This window comes from Euwallacea similis, chromosome 24 (assembly GCF_039881205.1).
Source record: "Euwallacea similis isolate ESF13 chromosome 24, ESF131.1, whole genome shotgun sequence".
NCBI classification, from domain to species: Eukaryota; Metazoa; Arthropoda; class Insecta; order Coleoptera; family Curculionidae; genus Euwallacea; species Euwallacea similis.
Window position 1 is genome coordinate 2735638 of NC_089632.1, and position 25884 is coordinate 2761521.

A 25884-nucleotide genomic window follows, 5' to 3' on the forward strand; every position below is an offset into this window, starting at 1 on the left:
ATTTACTTGATACTTTAATGATTTACATAGTTTAACTCCTCTTGTATGTGCACAAAATATTATGGAAATCGAAACATTTTTACTGGGTGCTTGCGTTTCTATGTCATTTAGTATATATTCAGCGCTAGGATTTTTCAACCGTATAAAAGTATAATTTACCAGTCAGCTAGGTATTAAAACACCAGTGACAAATGTGTTTCATATTGATTAACGGTCATTTACGGACCGGACGGGTTAATTTTCCATATAATTTTTGTTCTCGCGACATGTCTATTTAACTAGGTTAATTTTATGACCCTCATTACACTCCAGTGACGTAATGAATCATTGCCAGTGCGGTTTAATAAATCTAGTCCCAATGACCGATTGGTCAGCATTTGGAAACTTTACCGATTAATAATTGAACCAATTGAGATGGGAATAGATTCTAATTCTAACTCTACCGAATGTAGTAGGATCCATCATGTCACAAACTAAAGGTCAATGCGGAAGTCGACAAATGGAGTTTTAATTATAATAAAACATCGACTTGTACAAGTTTTTAACGGGGGCAACGCAATTATTATACTTCCCACAAGTCACCCTAATTAATAAATTTCATGTCGACCATTTTTTTGGAATAACCTTAGAGTCATTCGTGTCGACCGTAATTTATTTTCAATTATTGTTAAAAGCTTATAAAGCCCGCTGGAAATTATAAGACTTTTTCATATTTTTCTATAATATCATGTGTGTACCCCCACCACTCGAGTGCAAGCAGCCACATGAGGTGCAAGAACTGAGCTTTTGAAAGATTGAGGGCGATAAACCAGACGTGGACGTGGTGAAAGGGAAGTATAAATGCCGGATTAATAATGAACGCAAAAGAATGTCGGTGGTTTTGTGGATAGATAGGTGCTTGAGAGGGGGTGCAAAATTGCCTTTTTAATGGGGAAACGTTCATGTCCTTATATTAAAATAAAACAAGCAATTTTCTGGGTAAATTGCCTAAGCCAACAATGGATCAAGGACTATTCCGAAAAATCCCAGATGGCCTTATTACAACATCGCGGTCCAATGGATTTGCATTCCTTTTCTCCGAAATTTCGGTATATAATTTGTAAGGGACATATCGTATATCCTAAGTACACATAGAACAAGGAGCCAATTTCAAAGTTCACCGGGCCCCAAATAATTGTACTTTCCTATTAATGCAAATACCTAGACGTAATCTAATTCGCTTTAATAAAACCCGGAATTGAAACTCTGGGTGGGGCGAGGATTTTAGCATAACAGAGGAGATCGCGTAAGGGGCAAATATTTAATAGAAAGTTTTCGTGTCGCTCCTAAAATTAAAAACTTTGCGATGTAATTTAAAATACTCGGAGCACTTTTTAAACTTTCATGTCGCACCTTTGGAAAAAGTGTTACGGTGACGAAATTGTCGTGAGATTGAAAGTTTTTGCTTTCTCGGTAATGTGATATACACATATCCATAAGTCTGGAAACTGCGTAATATCTCAAAAATCTAATACATACAAATTTAACAAATTTCGCATACAGCAGAATTATACCCGATTCAATGATTCTATAGCCGACAAATAAGACTTTTTTTTATTGCTAAGCAATCACTTCACTTTTGCAATTCTATATATTTTTGTATGATAAATGTCCTGTACCTATCTTCAACCATTTTTGAGATCTCTAAGTCCTAGGTCCTAATATTTTACATTCTTCATACAGTCAAGACCTGTATCTTGTCGCTGGTGCGAGACGGAACAATACGATTATATTCTAGTTTTGAAAGATCTATTGAATGCCATCACTATTCAAAATTTCAAAGTTTCCAAAAACTTGAAAATCATATTATAAAAATTATTTCATTTTATAAACGTTTCAAAGCTATGATCGTTCAGTACAAACCACATTACGTTATTTCAAACTTTTAACAAATTATAGATCTTGAGAAATTTTTATTGTAAAACATAAAAATGTATGATGATTATCTCAAAAACGTGAAATTCGCCACATTGTCAAGAGTTTAACGAGAGTTCATTAGACATTTACAGAGGTAAATTTATTCCAAATGCAAATTGTGGTACATCACAGCCTTGTTTATATTATGAGTTGTCTATTTACAAGTGCGAATTCCCGAAACTGGGCTTGATTTTCTAAAAATAGTGGTATCATAATTGCATTTAAGAGATCATAGGAAATTTAATAAAATTTAATTATTATTTGAGACAGAAAATGCATCCACCATATTACCAAGATTTTAACGAGAGTTAGTATAAACACAGACAGGAATCGATGGATGTATGCGGAGTACATCCCTACTTTGCTGGCCATTGCTGCGGTAAACTTCGTTCACGGGAATTAGTATCAGTGACTTATAGGTCTAAATTTATTATGTAATAAGCAAATTATGGCATGTCATAGCTCACGTATTTGTATCGTGGATTGTCTATCCTAAAGGGTTTCAGAACGTAGTTACGAATGCTCCTAAGCAAAATTTCCACTGTGTTTTTTTTGGTCAATTTCTTTTATTAGAAAGCTATTTAGAAATCTAGAAAAAAAATGTATGGAAATCTAACTAATTCAAGCCTTGAAATCAAGTAGATGCCGACTTTCTTTTTAATCTATAAATTGAATTACCGAACCTAAAGAGCTTTGGCACAACACCCCATAAATCGGGCCCCGAGCCGGGGAAAAACCACGAAAAGGAAAAGCTACGACGAGGGTATAACTACATTTTTTGGCTATTATACGGATTATTCTTGTGATTTGTCGGTCTTTCCTTTGCTCTAATGCCATTTTTACATCCACTGAATAGCATTAGCCTGGATAGTTACCATGAGCACTTAGTTGTTTATTCATGACGTGAAAGCCGGAAAAATTAGAAAACGCTGTTTCCGCTTTTTTTTAGAAAAATTGTGCTGCCGTCAGATCGCTTTGTGTTGTATAACTAAAACTGTCACATTCGCAGAAATTTACTCTAACAAGTAGGACAGCAATTATATTGCACGAAAATATTGGATAACTATAAGTAAACTTAATGAGAAAGTGACGATGCCTTAGAGGTAAAAATTTCACTTGTTTTTTTCAGTCTGAAGCGAAACCCTCCACCCTCCACGAGTAAAAGTTTTGCCACGAGCCTCGATAATATCTGAATAATTGATTGGTGCTTTAGGCTCGTATAATTTCAATCGTAAGTAATAAATCTTTGATTCAAAACCGGAATTATTTGCGACATTTCAAAGCAATGACATAGAAACCACATTTAAAATTCCATCACCACTTTGTCAAGGAAAGTTTTCGCAGAACTTTAGCAAATTATTATTTCGAAAACCAGAGCTAATAAGAGGAAAATTTGAAGAAAACTTAAGAATATAATCGGTAGGGTAAAGCCGTTAGTATTGACATGTTTAATTTGCGGTACTAGTAATGTTCCTATTAATAAAATTATAGAAATCTCAACAAACACCTGCATTTAGCTGAATACAAATTATCTACCTTTCAACGAGCCCCAACATAAATCATCTCGGCATTTGGACTCCAGATTGCGTGTTGACAGGGTATAACCCAATTCGGTAAGCAACGCACGAGGTTGGAAAATATTAATCGTCTCATGTGTTGTATACTTTTTCCCTCTCACGTGAACTCTGGAAACTTTTAAATATGAGGGCAGCCCCCATCAAATTCTAATTTCGTAAAGTCCATTCGAAAAATCGAGCAAACATTTTCCGATTGGGCCCCGGGAGAACGACGTGTTTCCGTGGTCGTTACTTTCCTAACAGCCAAATTTCCAATTTTCCGGTAACGAAATTTTAACTTCATTTTCCGTTGCTCAAATCCGAGATATCGACTGCGCGATATGTGAAACATTCAACCGATGCTGTCTGGGTCAGAGATTGATCTAAACTCCCTCGACAATGCTGTGGATGCATGCTAAAATTTATTTATTTATATCCGAACGACGTTTTTACCACTACGTCATCATTTCAGTACTTTACGGTTAGACTGACGGAAACCATTAATAATCTGCAGCATTTGTACCTCTGACTAACTCGATTTGGCCTGGATACAGATTTATTCATTATCGGGCAAAACCGTATATTAACTGCAAATCTGTGCGGCAGGGCTTGTGATTTATCTGCGATTTGCGTCCCGAAAGGGTGATCATGTGAACATATTTTTCAATTTTTCATTATCTCTAAATTGGGGCGCATTTGTAGCAATCGTCGAGAGATCAAAATATAAAAAGTATTTCGCTTTCCATGCGGAAAATCGTGGAAATTTGTCTCGAAACAGATGAGAGCAAAGTAAAAAAAAACGGATCCGCAAAGAGAAAGCGATGATCTAACAACCTAAATTAACACTTACCAAAGGCCTGGCATTGCACGATTTTCGTAGTTCCCAATCTAATTATGCTGTTGCTCGTAAACGTAGTAAACCTGGGCGCCTGGTGTAAATTGTCTGGAAAAGAAACAAGAATTGTTAGAAAAATAATTGTCTATTTATTCAAGACAGAAACTTATTACCCGCATATAATTAATAAACCGCACTTAAAACATTAGTTAAACAACATCTGGAAGCAGCTTCTGGGCTCTAAGAAAGCTAATATTTACAGCTGGATTTATTAAGCAACACTGCTTTTTTATTATGCGGTTACTAAAATTATTGCGGAATTATCTATTTATACCCACATAGAAGCAATTTTCTTCCATGAACTGTATTAGAGACGTAACCGAGCGGGAAAAAACACGAATTCATTTCAATCTCGCTGATACGTGATGACGAGTGTTATACAGGGCGTCTCAACTTTTGAGCGTCAAACTTTAACCACGATTTCTACGTAGAAAAATAATCGTAGTATGTTATATCCCAAAAATGTTTCTTAACAAAAATACAAAGCGTTAAAGTTCTCGTAGAAAATTACAAATTTATTAATTTCTCTTAAACCGCTTGATATATTTTATTGCAATTCTGTAGGCGTTATTCATATCAAACAAGTAATTTTTTGAAGTAAATTAAAATATTTAATTTCAACGGTAGCATGCGCATGGGCACTTCCTTGAATATATTTAAAGAAAACAAACGTACGGTACTTGTTCTTCTCGAAATAAGATTAGCTTTTGTAGTCGGCATGTATTGTTGAGTAAAAAAATCAAAATCGTCTTAAATGTATCAGCAGTAATTTTTCCTTTATTGATATCTTAAAAATAATGTTGAGGCAATTTTCATTTTTGTAAATAAAATAAATTAAAAAATTAATAATTAATAAGTTGTTAAACATTATTAAATTTTATAATGTTTTCTTTCTAGTGCTAACTTTTATTCACTTCGTCAACGTCAAAAATATGTTGAACTCGATGGATTACACTTCGAGTGGCTTAAAATTCAATAAAGTTTAACAACTTATTAATTGTTAATTTTTCAATTCATTTTATTTACAAAATGAAAATTGTCTTAACATTATTTTTGAAATAACAATAAGGAAAATTCATTGCTGATGCATTAAGACAATTTTAATTTTTTTTAGTCTAAAGCGGTGTGCTTCCTAAAAAAAGATAAGAAATTTTTTTTTAATTCAAAAATGACTGCATACTGAAAATGTAATTTTTATTTCGAGAAAAACCAGCACCGTACGTTTTTTTCCTTTAAACTGCAATACTTATATGTATATACCACTTTTATAGATGCTTTTATATATTGTCTATACCACTTGATATATGTATATTGATCACTAAAAGTTGGGACACCCTGTATAATACGCATTAATTGAACCCATACCGTAACGACTACATTAAACACCATGTAGTCTTGTTCTATTTCAGGATTTTTTACACTACTTTTACTTTTACAAGTTTAAAATTAGGCATTAAATTGACCGATAAATTGGGAGGTAACATAAATACGAATCATCTCCATTAATTTTCTGGTATACCTCTGACGAAGTGTATACATAAATAATAATAGCAATCCTTTATGACCGCGCAGTTATTAACATTCCGTGGCAAGAATTTGGCGCATTAAAGCTTTACAGCGGACCTTCAGGTAATGGAACATAAAACTTTATTAATAATTGAGGTATTTAGCTGGCACGAAACAATATGCCTGTTTTATGGCAAGTATATAACATGTTCACGAGTGGATTCTTCGAGTGTACACACCAGACTGATATGGGCTTAAATATTAATTCAAATCGATTTAATTTTTTTTTGGCTTTTTACATTTTTGAAAGTTTTGATTTTAAACAAATTTTATGTGACAATTAAGTATATTAGAATTCATTCCTGACCAATAGCGTGGCCCCATTTACGGGCAGACACTAGTCAACTCACCTTGCGATAAAAATAATTTCTCAATAATAAGGTTTTCTATTCTTCTTACACATATGATTCCGTGCGATTCTCTCTGATTCCACTGAAGTAACCATATACTTAGGTACAACTTTATGAATTTCTTCTCGACAACATTTTTCTACCTATGTATATGTATAACAGCTTAACAGTTCCACGTTCATCAGATATTTCTAATAACTCACCACCCGCAACAACAAATACAACAACAAATTTGTTTCCAAAACAAACATCCTTCCTCACTTCGCAATACAAAAACCGGCATATGCAATGACAAAGAAATCCACATAGTTATAGACAGATTAGGAGTTTTAAATAACGCCGCTACGAATTTAATTCAAAAACCGACATTGTTATGTGTTCCTTTATATTTAAAATATACACTTTCCGAATTATTTTTTGTGGGTCACGGCTCGGATCGCTGAAAACGCTTTTATGAACTACCGAAACACGAATATTTGGTGACCTATTTCTGGGTTTCCTTTATACGGATTTTTTTAACTATTAAGCAAGTCCGCCATATAGTCAAGAAATTTAAAAGCCATAGTCTAATATTGCCAAAGAGTGTTTTTAATGACCTAATTTTAATTAGCGCCTCGGAAAATCCCGAATGAAAGCGCTTTCCCCCTTTTCTTCAAGATTTCCAGGAGTTCACGGCATCACGACAATCATTATTAAATCAGTTCCCCAGCAAATATTGGACCTGCAAAACGGCATTTAGGCCAATAACAGATTTTGGGAGGCAAATGTAATTAATGACTCGTTAGAACTTTATCGCCCCGACCGACGGTTTAGCTCCAGTTAGTTGACGTCGCTGGAAATGAACTGCCTCTGATGGATTAGGTAGTAGCCCGCCGTTTTTCTTCGAAAACTGAAAGTTTCCGCTATTATGTGTGTTTAGTCCTTAGCGCACAAAGACTGATATAATGGCACAAAGTGCCAATTTTGCAAAACTCAACTTAAGCAACGATAGGAATTGCACAGGAAGAGTGTCTGCAGAAATTTTTCAGTTATTTTAGAATAGGGTGTCTGTGCCCAACGATTCTTGTCTTGCCTCGAAATTGCGTTGACTTAGAAAAGGACTTTGCATAAGCAAAAACCACTTCATCACGTTTAAATCACCCGGTTTTGAGCCTTTTTATACATATCCAATGGATTATGAAGTGACTATTACTCTGAACACACATTTGCCTACAGAGTGATTTTAATGTCCATCCTTAAATTAATTAATTAATTCAAATATTTTAATTTTTACCGCAACATTCATCAATGAATGGAGGGTTAGTTCAAGTTATTGGGGGCAGCACCAAGTAATTTATAAACATTATGCGAGCGACTAAAGCAGGGACGTAGCAGCTTGCCTCATTTGATTAGGTTTTATTTATTTAGCCACTTCATTTCACTATTAATGAAACATTTCATTTTAAATTATTGTTGCCCATAATTTTCACAGGCTGCAATGAAATCGCTGAAAGATTAATTAAACAGATACCCTCACACTAAATTAATATTACTAATATGATAAATTTGCACGTGCTGATTTTGAATGGCGGAGTTACATCTTGGAAGGACTGCATCTCACTCAAAAAAATAAATCAAGAAAACGTTTACTTGATGATTTTCTTTCCGTATCGATTTATTAAATCTTTCTTAATATCTCAGAAAGCTGGCCAAAAATAAAACGGCTGGCGTGGACAAAATAGGGGCCAAAGCTTAATATTTCAAAGCTGGGGTTGACTGAATATTTAATTTCAATTTTGCTTATATAAAGTTTTTCCTTGCAATTTCCTCCCGTACAACAAACAACAAATGGAAACAAGTCGACACTTTTATTGCGAACTTTGCAAAATCGATTCTGAAAGTCCGACGAGAAAACTGACCCCTATGAAACTAGGTAAGAAAGTATTTCTTTTGTGGCTTCTTGACATGTAGAAGGAATCCTCTCTTGCCATATTAAAACACAATTTTTATTGATTCAAATTTGTCTAGAACTGGTACGATTGATTTGTGTTTATAAAATATTAGAGGAGGTTCTTTTGAGGGTTAAGTAGGAAATGTTTTAAGGTCATGCTTATTTTAGGGCAAAGGAATAAATCAAAATGAATCAAGTTATCAAAAATTAAATAATATTTGTAATAAATAAAATAAGAAATAAACGAAAACTTATCAGGCGAATTGACTATTTTTCAAAATCCGGAATTACTTCGTATGTCAAGATTCTCTCTTAGTCAATCGCGCAGCCGCATTTACGGTCGGACATCAGTCAATTCGCCTTGCGATGAAAATGTCTCACAAATAAGAAGAGAAGACTGCCCCCCACGAAAGTAGATAAGAACGTGTTTTTTTTTTCTTCTTAACATGCGGAACAGATCCCTTGCCCTGCTATTGTCCCAGGAGCGTCAGATTCAATGGGATTATTATGAGTACAATTTTTATTATCATTTATTGCCCCGCTTGTATATCTATTTCCAGGGGGTGCACAATAGCACTTTAATGCCTCCGCAACTCACACACATTTGGTTGAGGGGCGGAATCTGATGGGGTGCAATTGTCAATCAATTGTTCCGCATTCGTTGCTCTGTGCACCATCCTTTGTTAAATCGACAACAGTTGTTCATTCACATCATTAGCCAACTGGAGCTGAAGAACCTCTTTTTCACTTTTGAAGAGCTTTCCTTGTGCGGTCCCAATCGAACCGACCCGTTAAAAGGAAACTTCAATCATTGCTGTTCAATTAAACTTTTTACTCGGTTTTTGCGTCCAATCGATTAGATTAGACTGTATATTAATGGAGAGTTTGGGATTGAACTAAGTCGCGATTTGTCAGACAACGTTGCAGGTCTTTAGGGCCAATAGATCAAGGTGTTGGCAAGTTTCCCTGCAAAATAACGCCCATTGGAACGAAAAAGAATAATTTCTATGGGAGCTAACCTTTTGGCGAACTTATCGGGACGTTGGTTTTTCGGCACAAAACCCCATTTTAATATATGCATTTTTAAGTTTCCCGCTCCAATTAAATTCGGAAGCAATTGGCGCTTTCGGGATCCAGATGCGCCATTAAATTTCCATAAAAAGTAAGGCAGGATTTCCATCTAGCGTATAGCTGTGGGAACAGAGTAGAGACCTAATTGAAAATACACGCATCCTTCACCCATAAATTTTAAAACAACGCCGTCGCTACAAGCACATTAGAGCATTTCAACGTTTCCGGTAGTCTCGAAATTTGTCACAGAACTCTGAAATTACGCCACTCGGCGGCTCTGTAACTGAAACGAGTTGATGACAACTGGAAAATCGCGCTCTCATCGTAAATTGTCGGGTTTGTTAAGATCTTTTTTGGAGCCATGAATGATGGCAAATGACGGAGGCGACGTCGTTCCGTTTGATTTCAAATCAACGCTCTTTCCGAAGATATAACGCTCCCATTGTAAAGAATTTCCATTTTCTCAAATTATTATTTTAAAAATCTCTTTCGTTCCACGCTAAAAAAAACGGCACTTCATGCAGCACCACATCTATTCTCTCCTGTGTTTTAGGCTCGATTTTAGCATTGAATGACAACCCCATTTATAGACATATGAACTGGTACTGTGCTTCCTTATCAGGTGGATGGATCAATGCATAAATCACGGATTTTGGCAAGATTAAATTTCAATTTTGCTTCAAAATCGATAAAACGTACACATATTTATAAGTTGCCAGAACTGAAGGCTGTCTGCGCCTGCTGTATGCAAATTGTTCTTATTAACCGGCTCTGAAAGTTTGAATAATACATTAATGGTCTTCAGCATCTACCGGAAGTCTCCTAGAATCGCTTCAAATTCCCTACACAGGGTGTACCAGAAACATTGGTACAAACGAGTACAGTGTCCTGGCAGATAAAGAAATAGAGCGATTCAGCTAAACTGCAGGTAATAACTAAGTTAATAGTATCCCCTTCTTGTTGCTCTGTCTCTATCATACAGCTTCATCCATTGTAATACAGGGCATTTCAAACTGGACCCTTACCATTACGATCTCGGGAACTAGAGGAAATACGAAGAGGTTTTTTTAATTTTTCTGTCGAAAAATCCAATATGACGCCCATAAAAAAAATAAAGTTAATGATGGTAGCCGAAAAGCGAAACGTCGAATGGCAAATCTAAAAACCTCGTCGTGTAGTTGAGAAAAAGTGGCAATGATAATGTACTTGTGGTTTTGGGTTTCCTTGTCAAGTAATGCTAAAAAAAAAATAAAAACGAAATCTACAATTTTTAGTTTTTTCCGGCTATCTTAGAAAGCACTCGGATAATTCAAATTTTGAAAATGGCATTTAGTCAAGCGTTAAATTATGCAATTTCGTACTCATGTAAACTTCTTCGTATCTCCTTTAGTTTTCGAGTTCCCAATGGTAGAGGATCGAATTTGAAATGCTTTGTATTCCTTCGCAATAATAATTCTTAGCCGTTTTACAATATAATCAGTTTCAAGTTCCGCATGACATCGCGCCTCCTTGGCGATCTTCTCCTGAATCCCGTGTATGATCGACGCAAAGTGATTTTTTCCCTTGTACATTATCAGATTCTGCTTCGCACGTGAATTCTCGCATTTTTGATCAAAATATTGCATTTTCAACTGCTCGAAAATGAAAATATACTCAACTTTAAATCTTCGCATCAATTTTTTTCAATGGTTAATATGTTTTCCAGTCTCTCTGCTTCTTTAGTTTTTCGTCCTCACTGTTCATTTAACTATAATATACGTATGCATGGCCTCTTCCAAGCATCTATAGTGTGTCCCAGAAACAATGGTACAAATGAGTACTGAATGCTAGAGAATATAAAATAGAGCGATTCGGCTAAACATACCTTATACGAAAGTTTTTTGTTTTCAATCTACAGAGTGCTAAATTAATTTTTTTAATTATATAAATTGGGAATAAACTTCACACTGTAAATAAAAGACTGAAAGTTGTGTCTACAAAATAAAACAATCTTTTGACACTTTGTAGAATGAAATCAAGCAAAGTTTGCATAAGGCAACTTTAGCTGAATCGCTCTATGTGTTACCGCCGTCTAGCACATAATACTTGTTTTTGACAGTTTCTGGGACACCCTGTAGCCTTTAATTTATTTATTTAATAAACCGACAATCTGGGTTAGATCGAGAACCATCGCGAAGCGTGGAGGTCAAACACGATTACGCATTGCTCTGCGATCTTTATCCAATTCGGGGTTTGCGTGACTGTTACGTTCAGCCATTTAAATACAATACAAGCTGGTATATAGGCTTCGAGTTATGGAAGGCGACTTAAGAAATGAAACTTCAATTTGCAGCAAACACGCAGCCTTTTAGTTCCAAGGGAGTATTACAAGCGACCAGGAAAAATTAAACGCAACACTCTCTAAGTGTAGGTTATTTTAATTTTATCTCTGCAGGAATATACAAGGTGAATCTCAGACAATGTGTCTCTTACAGTTTTTGAGATCCCAATGGCAGCCAGCATTTTAATCACTTGGACTTAGAAATTTAAATAGGAAATGCAATATTCATATGCAAAAATATCAACATTTGTATATTCTGGAATTTTCTGTTGTTATTCGTTCATTTCCATGTGAAAATGTTGTAAGGTGAAGAAATTTAATTTACCTCGACATAAATGGAATTTAAAATCCTTCTAGGAATATTCTTTCCCCCTAATCGATCCTGGCCTGAACACGCCAATCACCCCTACAATAACCGGGATAATTGGGAACGAATTAATGATAAGCCAACAAGGAAAAGGTTACCTAGTCAGAACTAAAAGATTCGTGTACGTCCCGATATTCGTTATTTCCCCAAGTACGTGTATAATTTTCCTTGCCTGCCGTCAACAAAATAGCTCGATCCAGAATTTTCCGGGAAAATGGGAATCGAAACCGGAATTCCTTAACTTATTACGTTGATGTGAAAATAATCAGGCTGTGTCGCTCCGGAAAAAGGGAATATAGGGCGCTACTTTCAACTTTTCAATGAAGCCTTGTTTGATCTGCCTTCCAAAGGATTTGTTAGTTATTTCTGCATTAAATTGTTTCCCAGGATTTGATTTCGTAAAAAAATGAATATTTCAACAGTCAACAAGTGTTTCAACTTTTTATCGCGACCCTGGATAAGAGTACCTACCCTTGATTTTCGGTCTTGTTTACTACCAGCAAGGTTTATTATATAGCAATATTGGCGAATTGGTATAGAAATGCTACGTTTTTCATCTTATTTTCACGAATAGTGCAAGAACCGTTATCGACATGAAAAAAGTACAAGTGACAAAAACGTTTGTAAATTGAATAAAAAACTAGTCCCTTGAAACGAACGGTAAGTGGCATACTACAAAAAAATTGGAAATGTAAAACCCTAACTGCCTAGATTGAAAAGCTAAAATCCCCTGTTGGTCCAGAATTTCCCAGAATGATGAATTTATTGTGAAGTCGTTTTGATGTATTTTCATGAGGCTGCCGCGAAACGTCGGCTGCCTTTAATAGGGTATTGACTGATTCTAAACTCAAAGAAAAACAGTTTCTGCATAATTCTGGATTGACAGGCAATTCAAAAGTTGGCTTTATGCAAAATAAAAATATTCTGCTTTTTCTCTAAGGATGTAATTATTAGGATTATAATCAGTAATATATTTGAAATTTGTGCCGATGCCGACCGATAAGCTTCCACCCGTAATCATATTTTCTTTACGAACTGCAAGTTTGGCGGCAGCCTTATATGATTGCTGGGACAGCAGTATGATCATTGATACTCTGCCTATATTTCTTTTAACTCAACACTTTTGTTTTTTAGTTAGTCGCAATAAAGCTTTGATCTCATAAACTTGTTTTCTGTTAAAACACTTACAATGAAATCGTACGAAGGACTTTGATTTAACAGTAATAATAAAATTGAGAAATGCCGACCACCTTTAACAACAATTTTCCATAACAAATTCTAAGCTTAAACCCAAAAACACTAGTTTTTCCCACGTGTCTCATAAATAATATAATCGGTTCTTACTTACTTACTACTTACTACTTTTTCATACTGACTAATAATAGTAATGCTTAAATGACCTATTATCTTTAAACTCATAACCCTACATTTATCTGTATTACCCAATCCCTACGTGTACAATACAGAAAATTGTAAACAAATAACGATAATTTTATCGTTCCATATATCACACGAAAAATACATTCGATTTATGGTTCACTTATCAACCCACTTCCTCATCAAACTTAGTAAATGGACCTGTTTTTAAATGTTTCAGTTCATACTGATAGATTAATGAGAAATGTTAAAGTACGGAGAATAGAAAAACCTTTACTAATAATAAGGACTTGACTAGGGAATTTCGCATCACGCAACAGTTTAATTCTTGCCCTATCACAGAAAGCGTGTTCATTCAACCTTTATTAAAACACTGGAAACCGCTTCATCAGCTATTTCGCCTTATTAGAGCGAAATAGAGCAGAACCTGGTTCCATTCTCGGTTATGACATCGAGCATCATAACAAGAACCGAGGAGAGTAAGGGCGTATTGTTTCCTAAAGGGGCGCATCGTGCACTTCCGAGAGTTTGCTTAATCCCTTATCACGTATATCCACCATCCATGAGGTCGTAAATCTAGAGGTTACTTTTCAGGTAAAGAGCCTGAGAAATATTTCATTAATTAAATTAGGAAATAAATTAACAGGCAAATTAATTATTTTTCGGAAATTGTTGCGTCAAAAGTTGCGTTGGACCAATCGCCCGACAGTATTTTCTGACGAACATCAGTAAATTCTACTGATTTTTAATTTGATTACTGTACACACGGAACATGTATATTATTTCCTAATTGTAAAGTGCTGTGTTGCATAACTTCACCTAGTGGATGTAAGGCCTTTTCGCTCGTTCGCCTCTTGCGTGTGCATAACACGTCTCAATTCCACATACTCCCGTTTTTCAGGAAAGTGTAACTAGTCCCAAAGGATCACAATATGGCTGACACTATCTTTCGCCATTTGCAACAATATTCGCCTTGTTGGTGGAATATCAACGAATTCTCTTTGATGCAGGCCAGAGTTAGTGACAGAGTCAATGATATTCCAAATTTCATCTGCACCTAATTATCGCTTCGTAATGGACCTGCAGGTCGAGTCAAAGCGCTCAGCTTCGGCGTTATTATAACGTCAATAAAGCCCATTATGTCCAAAGTTTCTTTTGTTAACTAACTAACCAATTAACTGTTCAATTAGCTGAGTGCCCGACTTTTCTGGCCGCCAATCTGCAATTTTAATTACGGAATGTTTAATTACCTTACCGTTGGACGAGGAGGAGAAGGGGGTAATATTAGTAATTAGTTTTTAGGTTTTTGCGCTTGTGTTTATATCCAGTTTTAAAGTTTAAATTTTCCAGTTTAATTTCCAAGTGAACCGCTTTTCCTGGAGAAGAGACTAAATATTAAAGTGGTTTTGTTACTGGTCTTTATAAGGTTATATCGGGAAAATAATCGACTAGAGTGATGGAATACCGACCATGACACCTATAAACCATTTCGCCAACATCTTCCGACATAAAATAATGGCCAAAGTTAGGAAATAAAAACGCAGTGTCCTCCCATCAGGAAGTTGCGTTGGTACACAATAATTTCTAGCAAATCCCCGGCTCAGAGGTTTACAAGCGAAACTGGGACGAGAAAAACAACCCTTTATTACTACATATTTCCTGAAACTTCCCCGGTGGGACGCTTTACCGCATATTGCGCTTTAAAAACCTTAACGGTGTCCTTAAAAAGTTGTATAGAGGCCATACAAATATGCTCTCTTATTGGTCGGTAAAACATTTGCCTTATTGCTGTTAAATAAGTAAGGATAAATTGAGCAACCACAACCATATATCATGGGGACAGTTTAGCTCTTAGGACAAAAGCCCGTATACAACAATATGTTAACACTGTCTGTTGTATACCCGTTAGAATCAAACGTAATAAAACTTGCCTTGTGCATGGCGCCGCGATAGAATCTTTTTATGGACTTCAGGAAATGCTTTTTGGCACAATTTACCGGCCAACATATTTTGTGGTGTAAATTATTTTCGTCCGATACAGCATAACCTCACTTTTACGGACCAATTTTATGGGACTGAAACTCCCCATTTGGGACTACTACATAATATTTTGGCCGAGACGAAACCAGAAATTGATTTAGGAACTTTTTGTATTGTAAGAAAAAGATCTAGCATCTATTCTAGGCGATACAGTTACACAAAACACGCCTTGGATCATACCTGTACTACGTTCAAAATAACACCCTTTGACCCAGAAGGGACATCGAGCACGTGACAACCAGAATTTCTATGAACAAAGAATTGTATGTAAGTCTAAAGTAAAAATACTACAATTACTGCTATTAGTGACACACTTCTTCAATAATACAGGTTTGTATCTGTAGATCTTAGGGCGGTTACGTCTATGGATGATTGGCGGATGAATCATTTTTTCCAATTTTATGTAAAGAAAATGATGATAAACGATGTTGAAAATTTTCATTTTTATAAACAACTTTGTAGATTTGCAAATTTTCTTAATTTTAACTTGTCATTTGAACAATTGACAATTTTTCATACTTTTATATATATATTTTCGAAAATTTTGCAAAGTTTCCAATTTTGTTCATTTTAATTCGTCGACTTTTGAAAATTTTACATGTTTCTGATAATTTTGCGGACATTTTAAAATTTTGTATATTTTTAAAAGAATTTCCAATTCTAAAAAATTTTGTGAGTTTTTGAGTGTTTATTTTTCCGTAAATTTTTAATAATTTTGCAATTTTCAAAAGTTGAAAAGAATAATTTTTTATTAGTTTCCATTTATCGTTTTTGGATCTTCGACGATTTTAACAGGTTATGTTTTGTTAATTATGACATTGCAAGCAGTTCTTATTTTCTCCTTTAAGTGTTCCAAATTCCTTGAAGGACTTTTATAAATTTTATTTCTATGAAATCCCCCACAAGAAAAAGTGCATGGGAGTTAAGTCAGGGCACTTTCTTAGCCACTGCATAGGCCCATTAATGTCAATCCAGCGTTATCACAATGTGTTCAGATATTGCTGCACAATACGAAGTCTAACAAATTAGTCTGATATTTCGAGATATATTTTTTGAACAATTCCTATGATGTTTTTGTTTATAACTTTTAAACGGTAACACGAGAAAAAAATTCTTTAGTAAAAGTTGTTTGGAAAAATAAAATCAATATAATTTTTTCAGAAATTGGATATGTTTTCGAGAAAAATATCATCGATGACGTCATATCCCGTTACTTCAACATTTGAGAAATGAACCTCTTCAGGTCGAAATAAAGGTCATCCAACCCCATTGAAGACCCACAGTTTAAATTTTTCATATTACTTTCGGTTGCTATGAAATAGGTACAGGAGTGTCGAGTTTGAAACACCCTGTACAGTCAATTATTACTGCAGCTAACTGCCACGGAAACGTTAAAATAGAGCCCAATTATTCGTCAGATTTCTGCTTTTCATACATAAAAACTAACTTGATATTCGAGTTACCAGCACTTTATACTTTAATAAAAAGCAAATAATGTCATGGAGGACGTCAAAATTAAAGTAAACAAGTTAACATTTCATTTAATAATAAAATATTCACCTCGAGCCCACGTGTCAACATTACTTGTCTTATTTTTAAACTTTAATTTCCCTGGCTAACAATGTTAATTCTGAATATTATGTTTGATTAATCGATCACACTGTCGCCTATAGCCATTTGGCTCATGAAAGGCGGTCAGAGTGCCTATTCGTTACTACCACTATTACCCATTTGGTCCTTACAATTCCCTGAATAAATCTTTATATTGCAACGACAAGAGGTCTCAAGTTTCCGTTTCTGGTCTTTGCCGACTTGCCTTTGATTATGCATTATAGCCGAACATTGCTTCCATAATTCACTTGTGCTAATAACAAACCTCGACGTAATGTATCTATTTGCACTTTATGTAGTATCCGGAACATTCATTTCCCATAGTGTCACTTTTTGAAACATGAATGGGCGGTGGGAAGTAAATTTAAACAAACGATTATCGATCTGCAAATTTGAGGAAAAAGAACCGAAAGGATAATTTAAATATTAATTAAAAATTTTGCCTTCCCCAGTACGCCGTCCTATTGTGGCGCATAATTACAAGTAATATTAAATGGGTCTTTAATGAAATGGTTCTTGTCACTTGTTCCCGAAATAGCTTTAGAATCGACCTCAAGTTCCTTCATGACATAATCCTTTTAGCCAGCTCTCTAGTTATTTATTCTATTCACAGTATGACGAAGCCACGCTTTGATCATCAGAAAGTTAATTTAATCAGGAAAAATCTATTTACAACTAGACGCTTAAAGGAATCTGTGCACCTTCCTAAAATGAATATTAGATTTGCGCGTGACCAAGACTGGAAAAATTAAGCCTTCACCTCATTTTGTTTCCTACTGTATTAAACGTCAATTTCCACATTAAGAAGCTTATACGTAAAAATTTTGTGGAAGTCACAAAAAGCTTAAAATACTCCTTGGCAGTTGCTAATGCACGAATAAAAACTTCCCGGAACTTTTAAATTTTCACTCAAAACTTCGCAGTATTGTCCGTTTTCCTCATTGGATCGGACGATAAATCATTCAACGTCAAATCTAAGGCTTACTTCCACCTGGCACTTTTTCACATCCTCATATATAATTTCCACGGCTAAAACCCTTCAATTTCGATTCGAAGGTGCGCCCCTGAATGTGGTTAATGTACCATGCACAGAAACAGACACTGTGGCCGTTATCAGAGCTCTGGTAAGCCATCCCGGTAATAAAAATAAAACCTCGAGCCGTATGCCTGAATGGCGTAATCCAGGCACTTGCATCTAAAAATACCCCCTAAGTACACCCATAGATCTGCTTATATGCCGTATGCCTATATCCGGCTTAGCGCCCCATTATTGCATCCCCTGCACTGCTCGTACAATTCAAAAAGGAAAATTTTAGACTTGAAGATCTACCTTTCCGGGATACCTACATATGGTACATGAAAAATTAAATCCCACTTTATAGAACAAACCACTATAAAAAAAAGGTGCTATTTATCAAAATCCAAAGCCAGCTTAATCCGGTGTCCGGGCATTACGGTGTAGTCCGTATAGGGCACATCATTACCCTGGACAGCAAACAATATACGCGCGTATTGCGGCGTTAAGCACCAGTCCAAAGCGCTTTTATTCGGTGGTAATATTGTTAAATACAGTTTTGAAAACGGCCTATTCAATTTACGATCTTGTTTAAACGCGATTATCAGAATTAAACTATACTGTCGTTATGTTGAAATTGGGTTTAATTGACCCTCCGGCTCTGGAAACATGTGGAAGGTACAGTATACGCATTTTAGAGCAGAATTATCTCAAAATGCCGGATTTCCGCGAAACACTAAACAAAGGTATTTTGTCCATCAAATTTTGCAATTCCCCCCGCCATGTCCAGCTAGCTACCAGATTTTTAAATGCATCTTTCACTGTGACACATTACCATCCTTGTTTATCATTCGTGATTAAAGACGAAAATGCCTGTCGCTGATGTAGAGGAAGAGAATAGAAATGGTCTTGACAATAGGGTAGAAATTAAACAAAAACGGTTGGCCAAATTAGGAGTAATTTCGGTGAGATTGTTTATTCTATTCATTAATTAACCGCAAGAGTGAAAAAGTAAAGTTTTGCACCATACATATAACAAATTTCCGGTCACAAATTTTCAAGCCTTCTTCAGAATCAAAAAACAGTGGAAATATATGGGCGAATTAAAGAGAAAATTACCGCAGTAAAACTACTTCGAGGCCCAACTGGGAAGAGAACTCTTTTAAATTTTAATTTACCGGAAACACCTTCCTGGAATGAGGGTCCGCAAGTCGGCGTTCCGCTTTTCATCTGTCCATATTTATTTTATTGAGACGAGAGATAAATGGGGAATTTCTTCAACTAATTCTTCAAGTTGCACAAATGGCTCAAAAGAGTATTAGATTAGTATACAAGTTCATAAGACAGGTCATTGTCGCACCATTCCAAGTTGGTGAAACCAGCAGGACTGGAGGTATGAGCCATGTGAAACGTGCTTTCTATGCTGTTTTTTTTTATTGGGATATCAATTCATATTAATAAAAATACATTAGAATATCAATAAATTTAGCTCGAAAATGTTGAAAAATTATTGTAGCTGACTAAATCTAATAAAGTATTACATACCGTCATAAAATTGCGATATTAAACTATTTCAGTGCAGTCCGTTGTGTGTAATGTGTGTACCGCCCGTTTCTACGACTATTAAGATGGAAACCTATAACATTTGCTACGGCGGAATGTGAGTATTTCCAACATCAAAGAGTAAAGTTGTGTGCAAAAAATGGTATCGAAATGAGTCCCATTTCGATACTGTGTTGATGTCAAAAAAGACGAATACAAAAATTAATTTCTTAAACGTGAAGCCTACACTTCACCGCACACGAGCGCAAAATTATATTCATGCCTATTTAAATTTCGAATGTAAATTATTGCAGCCCTCCATTAAGTAGTTTGACAAACTTTTGGAAAGTTATTAAAATTCATAAGCTGTGTGTTAGAGCGGTCTCTAATATCCCCTCCGAAATCTGTTTGACATGAATTAAATTCGTGTCTCATCTCCGAAACGGTAAGAGCCATAAAGTCAGTTAAATAATTGTGATGACAAAGTTACACTGCAAGCATGAGATATAATTTCATTAAAAAACCAAGAGAATTGATTTCATGTGAAATTTTGCACTTTTTGCGTGTTGCATTAAATGTGTGTCTAATCGACATCAAAAATGCTCTATCGCGGACTTTTCCTGCACATATAAACATCGAAATTTGCTCACACATCACCCTAATTGCTTCTTGCGGACGCCTCTGCTTTTAATCATATAATAGCGAGAAATGTTTCTAAGGTAGGCAAAATCAAAATAATATTAAGAAATTTTGCTTGGGGCTTTTTCAAAAATTGTATGCGTCTCCTCGGTTCTATACCAGTAGATCAGCAATTTTTGATTGAATAGGAGAATATGAACAATATTTAGCAAAAACTCATTGACGTTGTGACTTTTTTCTTTGATGAACACGGCGAAACAATATAGACACAGATGAAAGTGCTAAAATTTAGGAGTTTTCATATGTAGACAATGAAAATAACAGACGTTTTCCTCAAAAGTACACAATGATATTACAGAGATTCTGTATGTGAAAGCATTGAAATTGAACATAAATAATGTAAGCAGTTTACAAGATGAATATGAGGACATGTATGAAATAGTGCCATAGCAAAGGTTACAGCCCTTTCGGGAACTAAAAAGCAAGTAGACAGTGGAAACAGTATATTGGAAACCTCTAAGTAAGTAGACAATGTACTGAAGAAGCTTGAAAGTATTTATGAATCATGATCCACGGAAAATAATATAATGTTCTGTGCGAACAATTAAAACAATGTACGAAAAAAATGTTCATGATATAGAATTACGTTGAACACATTCATGCATGTGAGAAACGCGATAGACATTGAAGACTGTGTGTAGATATAGAAAACAAAGGCGAAAATATCCAACTCGCGTACACGTTCCTCTGTCCTGATTCAGAAGGGCTCACTACGCCACTGGCGCTTATCCCAATAGAATAGTAACTTTTAATGAAACAGAGGCCGAGTATGAGTAACGTTACGGTTGAGTTAAATATACAGAGGCAAAAAAGAGTTTTTCTTGGAGCGCTCGATAAAGTGATTCATTGCGTCTTTATATGTAGATATGCCGAGTATTCCGGTATGGTTGTTTGGAATAATGTTTGCCATAACATTACGGAATATTCCAGTCGTGGAATTTTTAGCTATATCAGGAGATTGTTACTAAGAGTGAGGAGGCCTAAGACTAGTATAGCCATAGGAACGAAGCGACAGTAATAAGCAAAATTAAAGCGTTTAAAGGGAAACTTGGCGAGTTAATAAAATGTGTTCAGGTTAGTTCAGGCTAAAATTCAGTACACTGGTGTCATTCAAAACCCGAAATCGCAACAGTAATATCGAGCAGATAAGTCTCTAAGATTTGACGTTCACGTCCATGAATGTATACTTGATCCCATCTGAAACCAATTTTATAGAAAAATGTTCTGAATTTAACCAGACGGTTGTTGGTAGGCAATAATATTTCCCTTGTTTTCTCCTGTTAATTAAGAGCAGTTCACTGCAATTTGGGAGCTATTTGGAAACTCGTTTCAGAATGCACGAATTCATCGCGGCGGATTACGGCGTTATTAACTGAGGGTTGTAATTTGAATAGTTCTAATTCACAAACTGCACACGCCAATTGAAACTATTATTGCCCGACAAATTATTTGGAAAATGTTCATTATATGTACCAGGATTTCTCAAAAAAGTGAGTGCTAGAAGTGTATAGGGTGGAGCACACGGTAAAAAGTACGTTTGTGAATGAAACACTAATGTATCATATTAAGTACCTTTAGATCCACATGTCTGCGAGACGATATGTTTTATTGAATTGATAAAAACTATTTCTTCGATAGAGCTTTTTCTGTGCACTTCAGGAAGAAGTGGACGTAGCACTTATCCGCGACGGCAAAAGTGGAGGAAATGACGTCAACGTGACCTCTTACGTCTCATATGTGCTGACGCATCTTGGGCAATAATATAACGCCACAAGGACATTAATACATGGCTAAGAAATTGAACCGACTTTAGTGGGATGCCGGTAATTGTTCGCTACATCCATCTCTCAATAGTTTATTGCATTCATTTGATCGATCGACCCTCAATCTTTCCAATTGATTATCGATTTAAAAAAAATCATAATCATCATCGCATTATTTCGACTTTGGCAAAAGAATGAAATAGGAGAAAATCATTTGAGGGCATTAAAACGTAAATACCAACGCAAATATTCATTAGCGAATCTATTTACATGGTCACCATGTTTCACACCGATTGAATTATTATTTCACCAAATAATAATTAAAATATCAATTATTGCATTCGACTGTGCAGTAATAATATTGAATAGTAATAACAATGTCGAGTATTATAGAGATAACGCCGGCGTTATAACATGTAGATTTCCTCATAATGGAGTTACACTATAATGTAACATATGCCCAAAGTATAAGTAGGATTCTAATGGACGATACACATGCGATAATATTGCCTTTTTAAGTTTCCCATACGCATCCTCACAAATTATCCGTGTTTAATAGAAATTAGAGAAGCTAAAATCGTTAAGTTTGCATGACTAGTGTCACAATGCCACAATATATTAGCGGCTGGCTTCGATAAGCGGAAATAGGGATATTATGCAAGGCACACATTTTTCACTATTTGTCTGATGTGTAAACAATGATTGTGGTAAAATTAACCTTCATGCAGCGTGGCTTGTATGGACTTAAGAAAACCCTACATTTAGTATCTAATAACGGAGATGTAATATTCTACAGGAATTTCTCTTGTTCATTTGCGACATTCATGTAAAGTGACTCAAGACGAATTAATTATGTTTTTTTCGGCAAGGAAAGCCGTGAGACCTTGAAGATCAGGAAAAACAAACATTTATTGTATCTTTCCTAACATCAAAAAACGAATATTATCTTCGCTAGAAACCATTCGATAACCCGATCACAATTCACAATACACGAAATGTGTAATATACAGTTACCAGTATGACGTGGCTACTTCTGCAACGAAGGTCAACAAGACTGCTTGCAGTAATATTACGACTTGCCTATAACTGCGTTTAATTTCTTAATTAAATCGAAGCAAAGGAATAAATATATACTAGTGAAAAAATACCGGTGAAAAAAAAAGAAATCACATTAATGATTCAGACACGAACGGTGGCACGAACGCAAATATGTATAAAAGACATGAAAAGGCAAACTTAGTCACTCAACTAAGAATACTCGCCCTGACATTTGTAGCGTGATGACAGGCAGTTCTTGTTTTATCATTCATTTTAGGTAAGCACAGATTTAAATACCGTATGACATAAAACTCAAATGATACTTAACAACCGAGGACACTCCGCTCCGCAGTCGCTTTGCAATGGCTTTCATGCTTACCTGAAAAAAAGAAGAAAAACATGTATGAACTACGTATATTTAAACTTAGTTAGTCACATCAGCAAACATTTTATCTGGGCCATAATGTTTACTTTAACAATGAGTTTGTTAAAACCTCAAACTTTCGAATAAAATCATTTCAGGTAACGATCTGATAGCTGCCCTATTTGGCTGCAGTACAAAGATTAATAGTATTGCGGTGTAGTACGATTTCAGGGTCGTTTGACCTGCCCATACATTTTTAATATGGCATTTTTCATAAGCACGATTCATTGCGTGGTGCCGTTCTAAAATATTGGGTCATTTATTATTTAAAAATAACCAGACCACCATCATATATGTATGTATACAATATTAAAAGAAATCTCTTGCGGATATGTCATGCGGATATGACCAGATTCTTGAATTTGATGGACATTAGAATGTTTCCCGCGAATGGAATCAAAATTATTTCTAAAAACAACCCTGCCATTTACAATAACAACAAACTCACGTTATTTTGATGTCATTCTACTGCTTAAAATTGGGAAAACCAAAATATTAGTGAGACCATCATACAGTAGAGTTGATTCCTACAACATATTTCATATACCGAGTGTTTCCGCCATTTTGTTAAAAATTAGGGAAAATATGAATTTTTCAGAAAAATTCATTTGAATATTCTAAAATCGATTTAGAACTCAATCGAAGAGATTTTCATAAAATTTCGGAGTACTTCCACCATTTTGTCACGAATGGATAAAGATATGGATTTTTGTTAAAAATTTTCATTGTAGTGCTCTCAAAACAAGTTACAACTCAGGAGAACAAATTTCTACGAGATTTTTGAGTTAATTTATACCGTCAAGAAATTCATCATCATAAGGCCAAACCAGGTGAGCCATGAGAACATTTATACGAGCAGATGCTTTAAGGATTAATTAGGCACATTTCCAGTGGCATATAGAATGAGACTATATTGCCTAATAATCTGCTTTATGTTTATACTACGTGCTAACGACAGATCCAATAAATACCAGAGTCTGGTTAGTTTACGAACAAATTACACGCTCATAACTCTACCAACGTACGTGATGTGCTAGAATTTCCCCAGTTTATCTATATAAAATGTTTGTTACTTAATTTGCTCTATGTATGTGTTCATTCATAGCCAAAGTAAATACTTTGCGTAAGGCTACAAGAAATATGTTAACCTGCTTGAATGGGAAGGTCTACAAAAAATAAATTTCATTTAAACACGATAAAATCGTTAAAAATCAAATGGATCATTCTGTAGTAAAATCTAAAAGAACAATAAACGTTTTCATGAATACGCGAAACACTCGCAGAGAGGTGCGACGTCATAAAGCGGTATAAAGCTCCACTTTATCCAGGAAGCGCGACACGCAATAAATTGTGAATTACGGGAAAAATTTTGGCTTTTACAGGTTTACACTGTCTTTCTATTACCCAATTATTCATTTAATTTTTTAGTGTTTGTGCTAAAAAGGGAAGAAAGTGTTTCAAGTGCTGTACAAAAAGTAATGATACAATATACAATATGCCATATAAGCCATTGTGGCCGTTCTTTATTGACACACGAATTTAACCATATTAGAATTGTTATTTTCTAACTGCCCCAGATAATTCCGTTTGCCCTGCATTTTATGGAATAGTTACAAACAGGTTTTATGGATTATTGATTAATGTGTTTATCGACCTAAGGCGATATACAACTTCCCCCTCTCCTATTTTACAATGTCCACCTCACCCATTATTAACGATACAATTCATATACTTAAATATATCATATTCCGAACAAACTAGCAATATTGAAAAATTCAGAAAAACAATGAGAAAACCCATATTTGAGCGTTTCGTCCGAAACTATCTATGATTGCAAATAATAGGATGCGCCGTGTGACGTCAAAACGCAGCATCCCAGCAGGGTATCATTTGCTAACCTCATTCTTCTGGCATGTTTATTTTCGATTTATTTGGAAGCGGAAACGTTTTGAGCATTTTAACTAATAAATAGTACACGATTCTGTGATCTGCCCAATGAGACCAACAATCTGGGGCATATTAACTAGTTTTATTGTCCCAAATTAAACAGTTTGTGAAATAAGATCTCATGCTTCAACGAAGTAGTGCAGATATTACCGGGAATATATACTTGTCAAAACGTAAGGAAAATACTGAGTGCTAATGAGTGACACACGGAATAGACTTTAAGCTATACATCTATACTCGGCTATTAGCGCAGCTTAGCTCTGCTCCATTTAACAAATTATGTAGGTGGTCTGAAAAGTTTCCGACCTAACAAAGATAGAAACGACTTTTTCAATTTTTTAAATTTTCGTATATTTTTCTTCCATGTCGAGTCCGGAAACTTTTCAGATCACCTGCGTATGTTACATTTATTCACGA

The 25884-nt window shown here is 35.3% G+C and overlaps 1 protein-coding gene across 5 annotated transcripts in view; it reads right to left on the reverse strand.

Moving 5' to 3' along the window:
• Positions 1-25884, reverse strand: part of sdk (sidekick cell adhesion molecule) — a 94786-nt gene that overhangs the window by 34163 nt on the left and 34739 nt on the right. For all 5 annotated transcript variants that reach the window (XM_066402097.1, XM_066402102.1, XM_066402100.1 and 2 more), the window contains exon 2: positions 4363-4455. In XM_066402097.1, coding sequence (XP_066258194.1) covers positions 4363-4455 — 93 coding nt within the window. The remainder of the gene's footprint in view (positions 1-4362; positions 4456-25884) is intronic.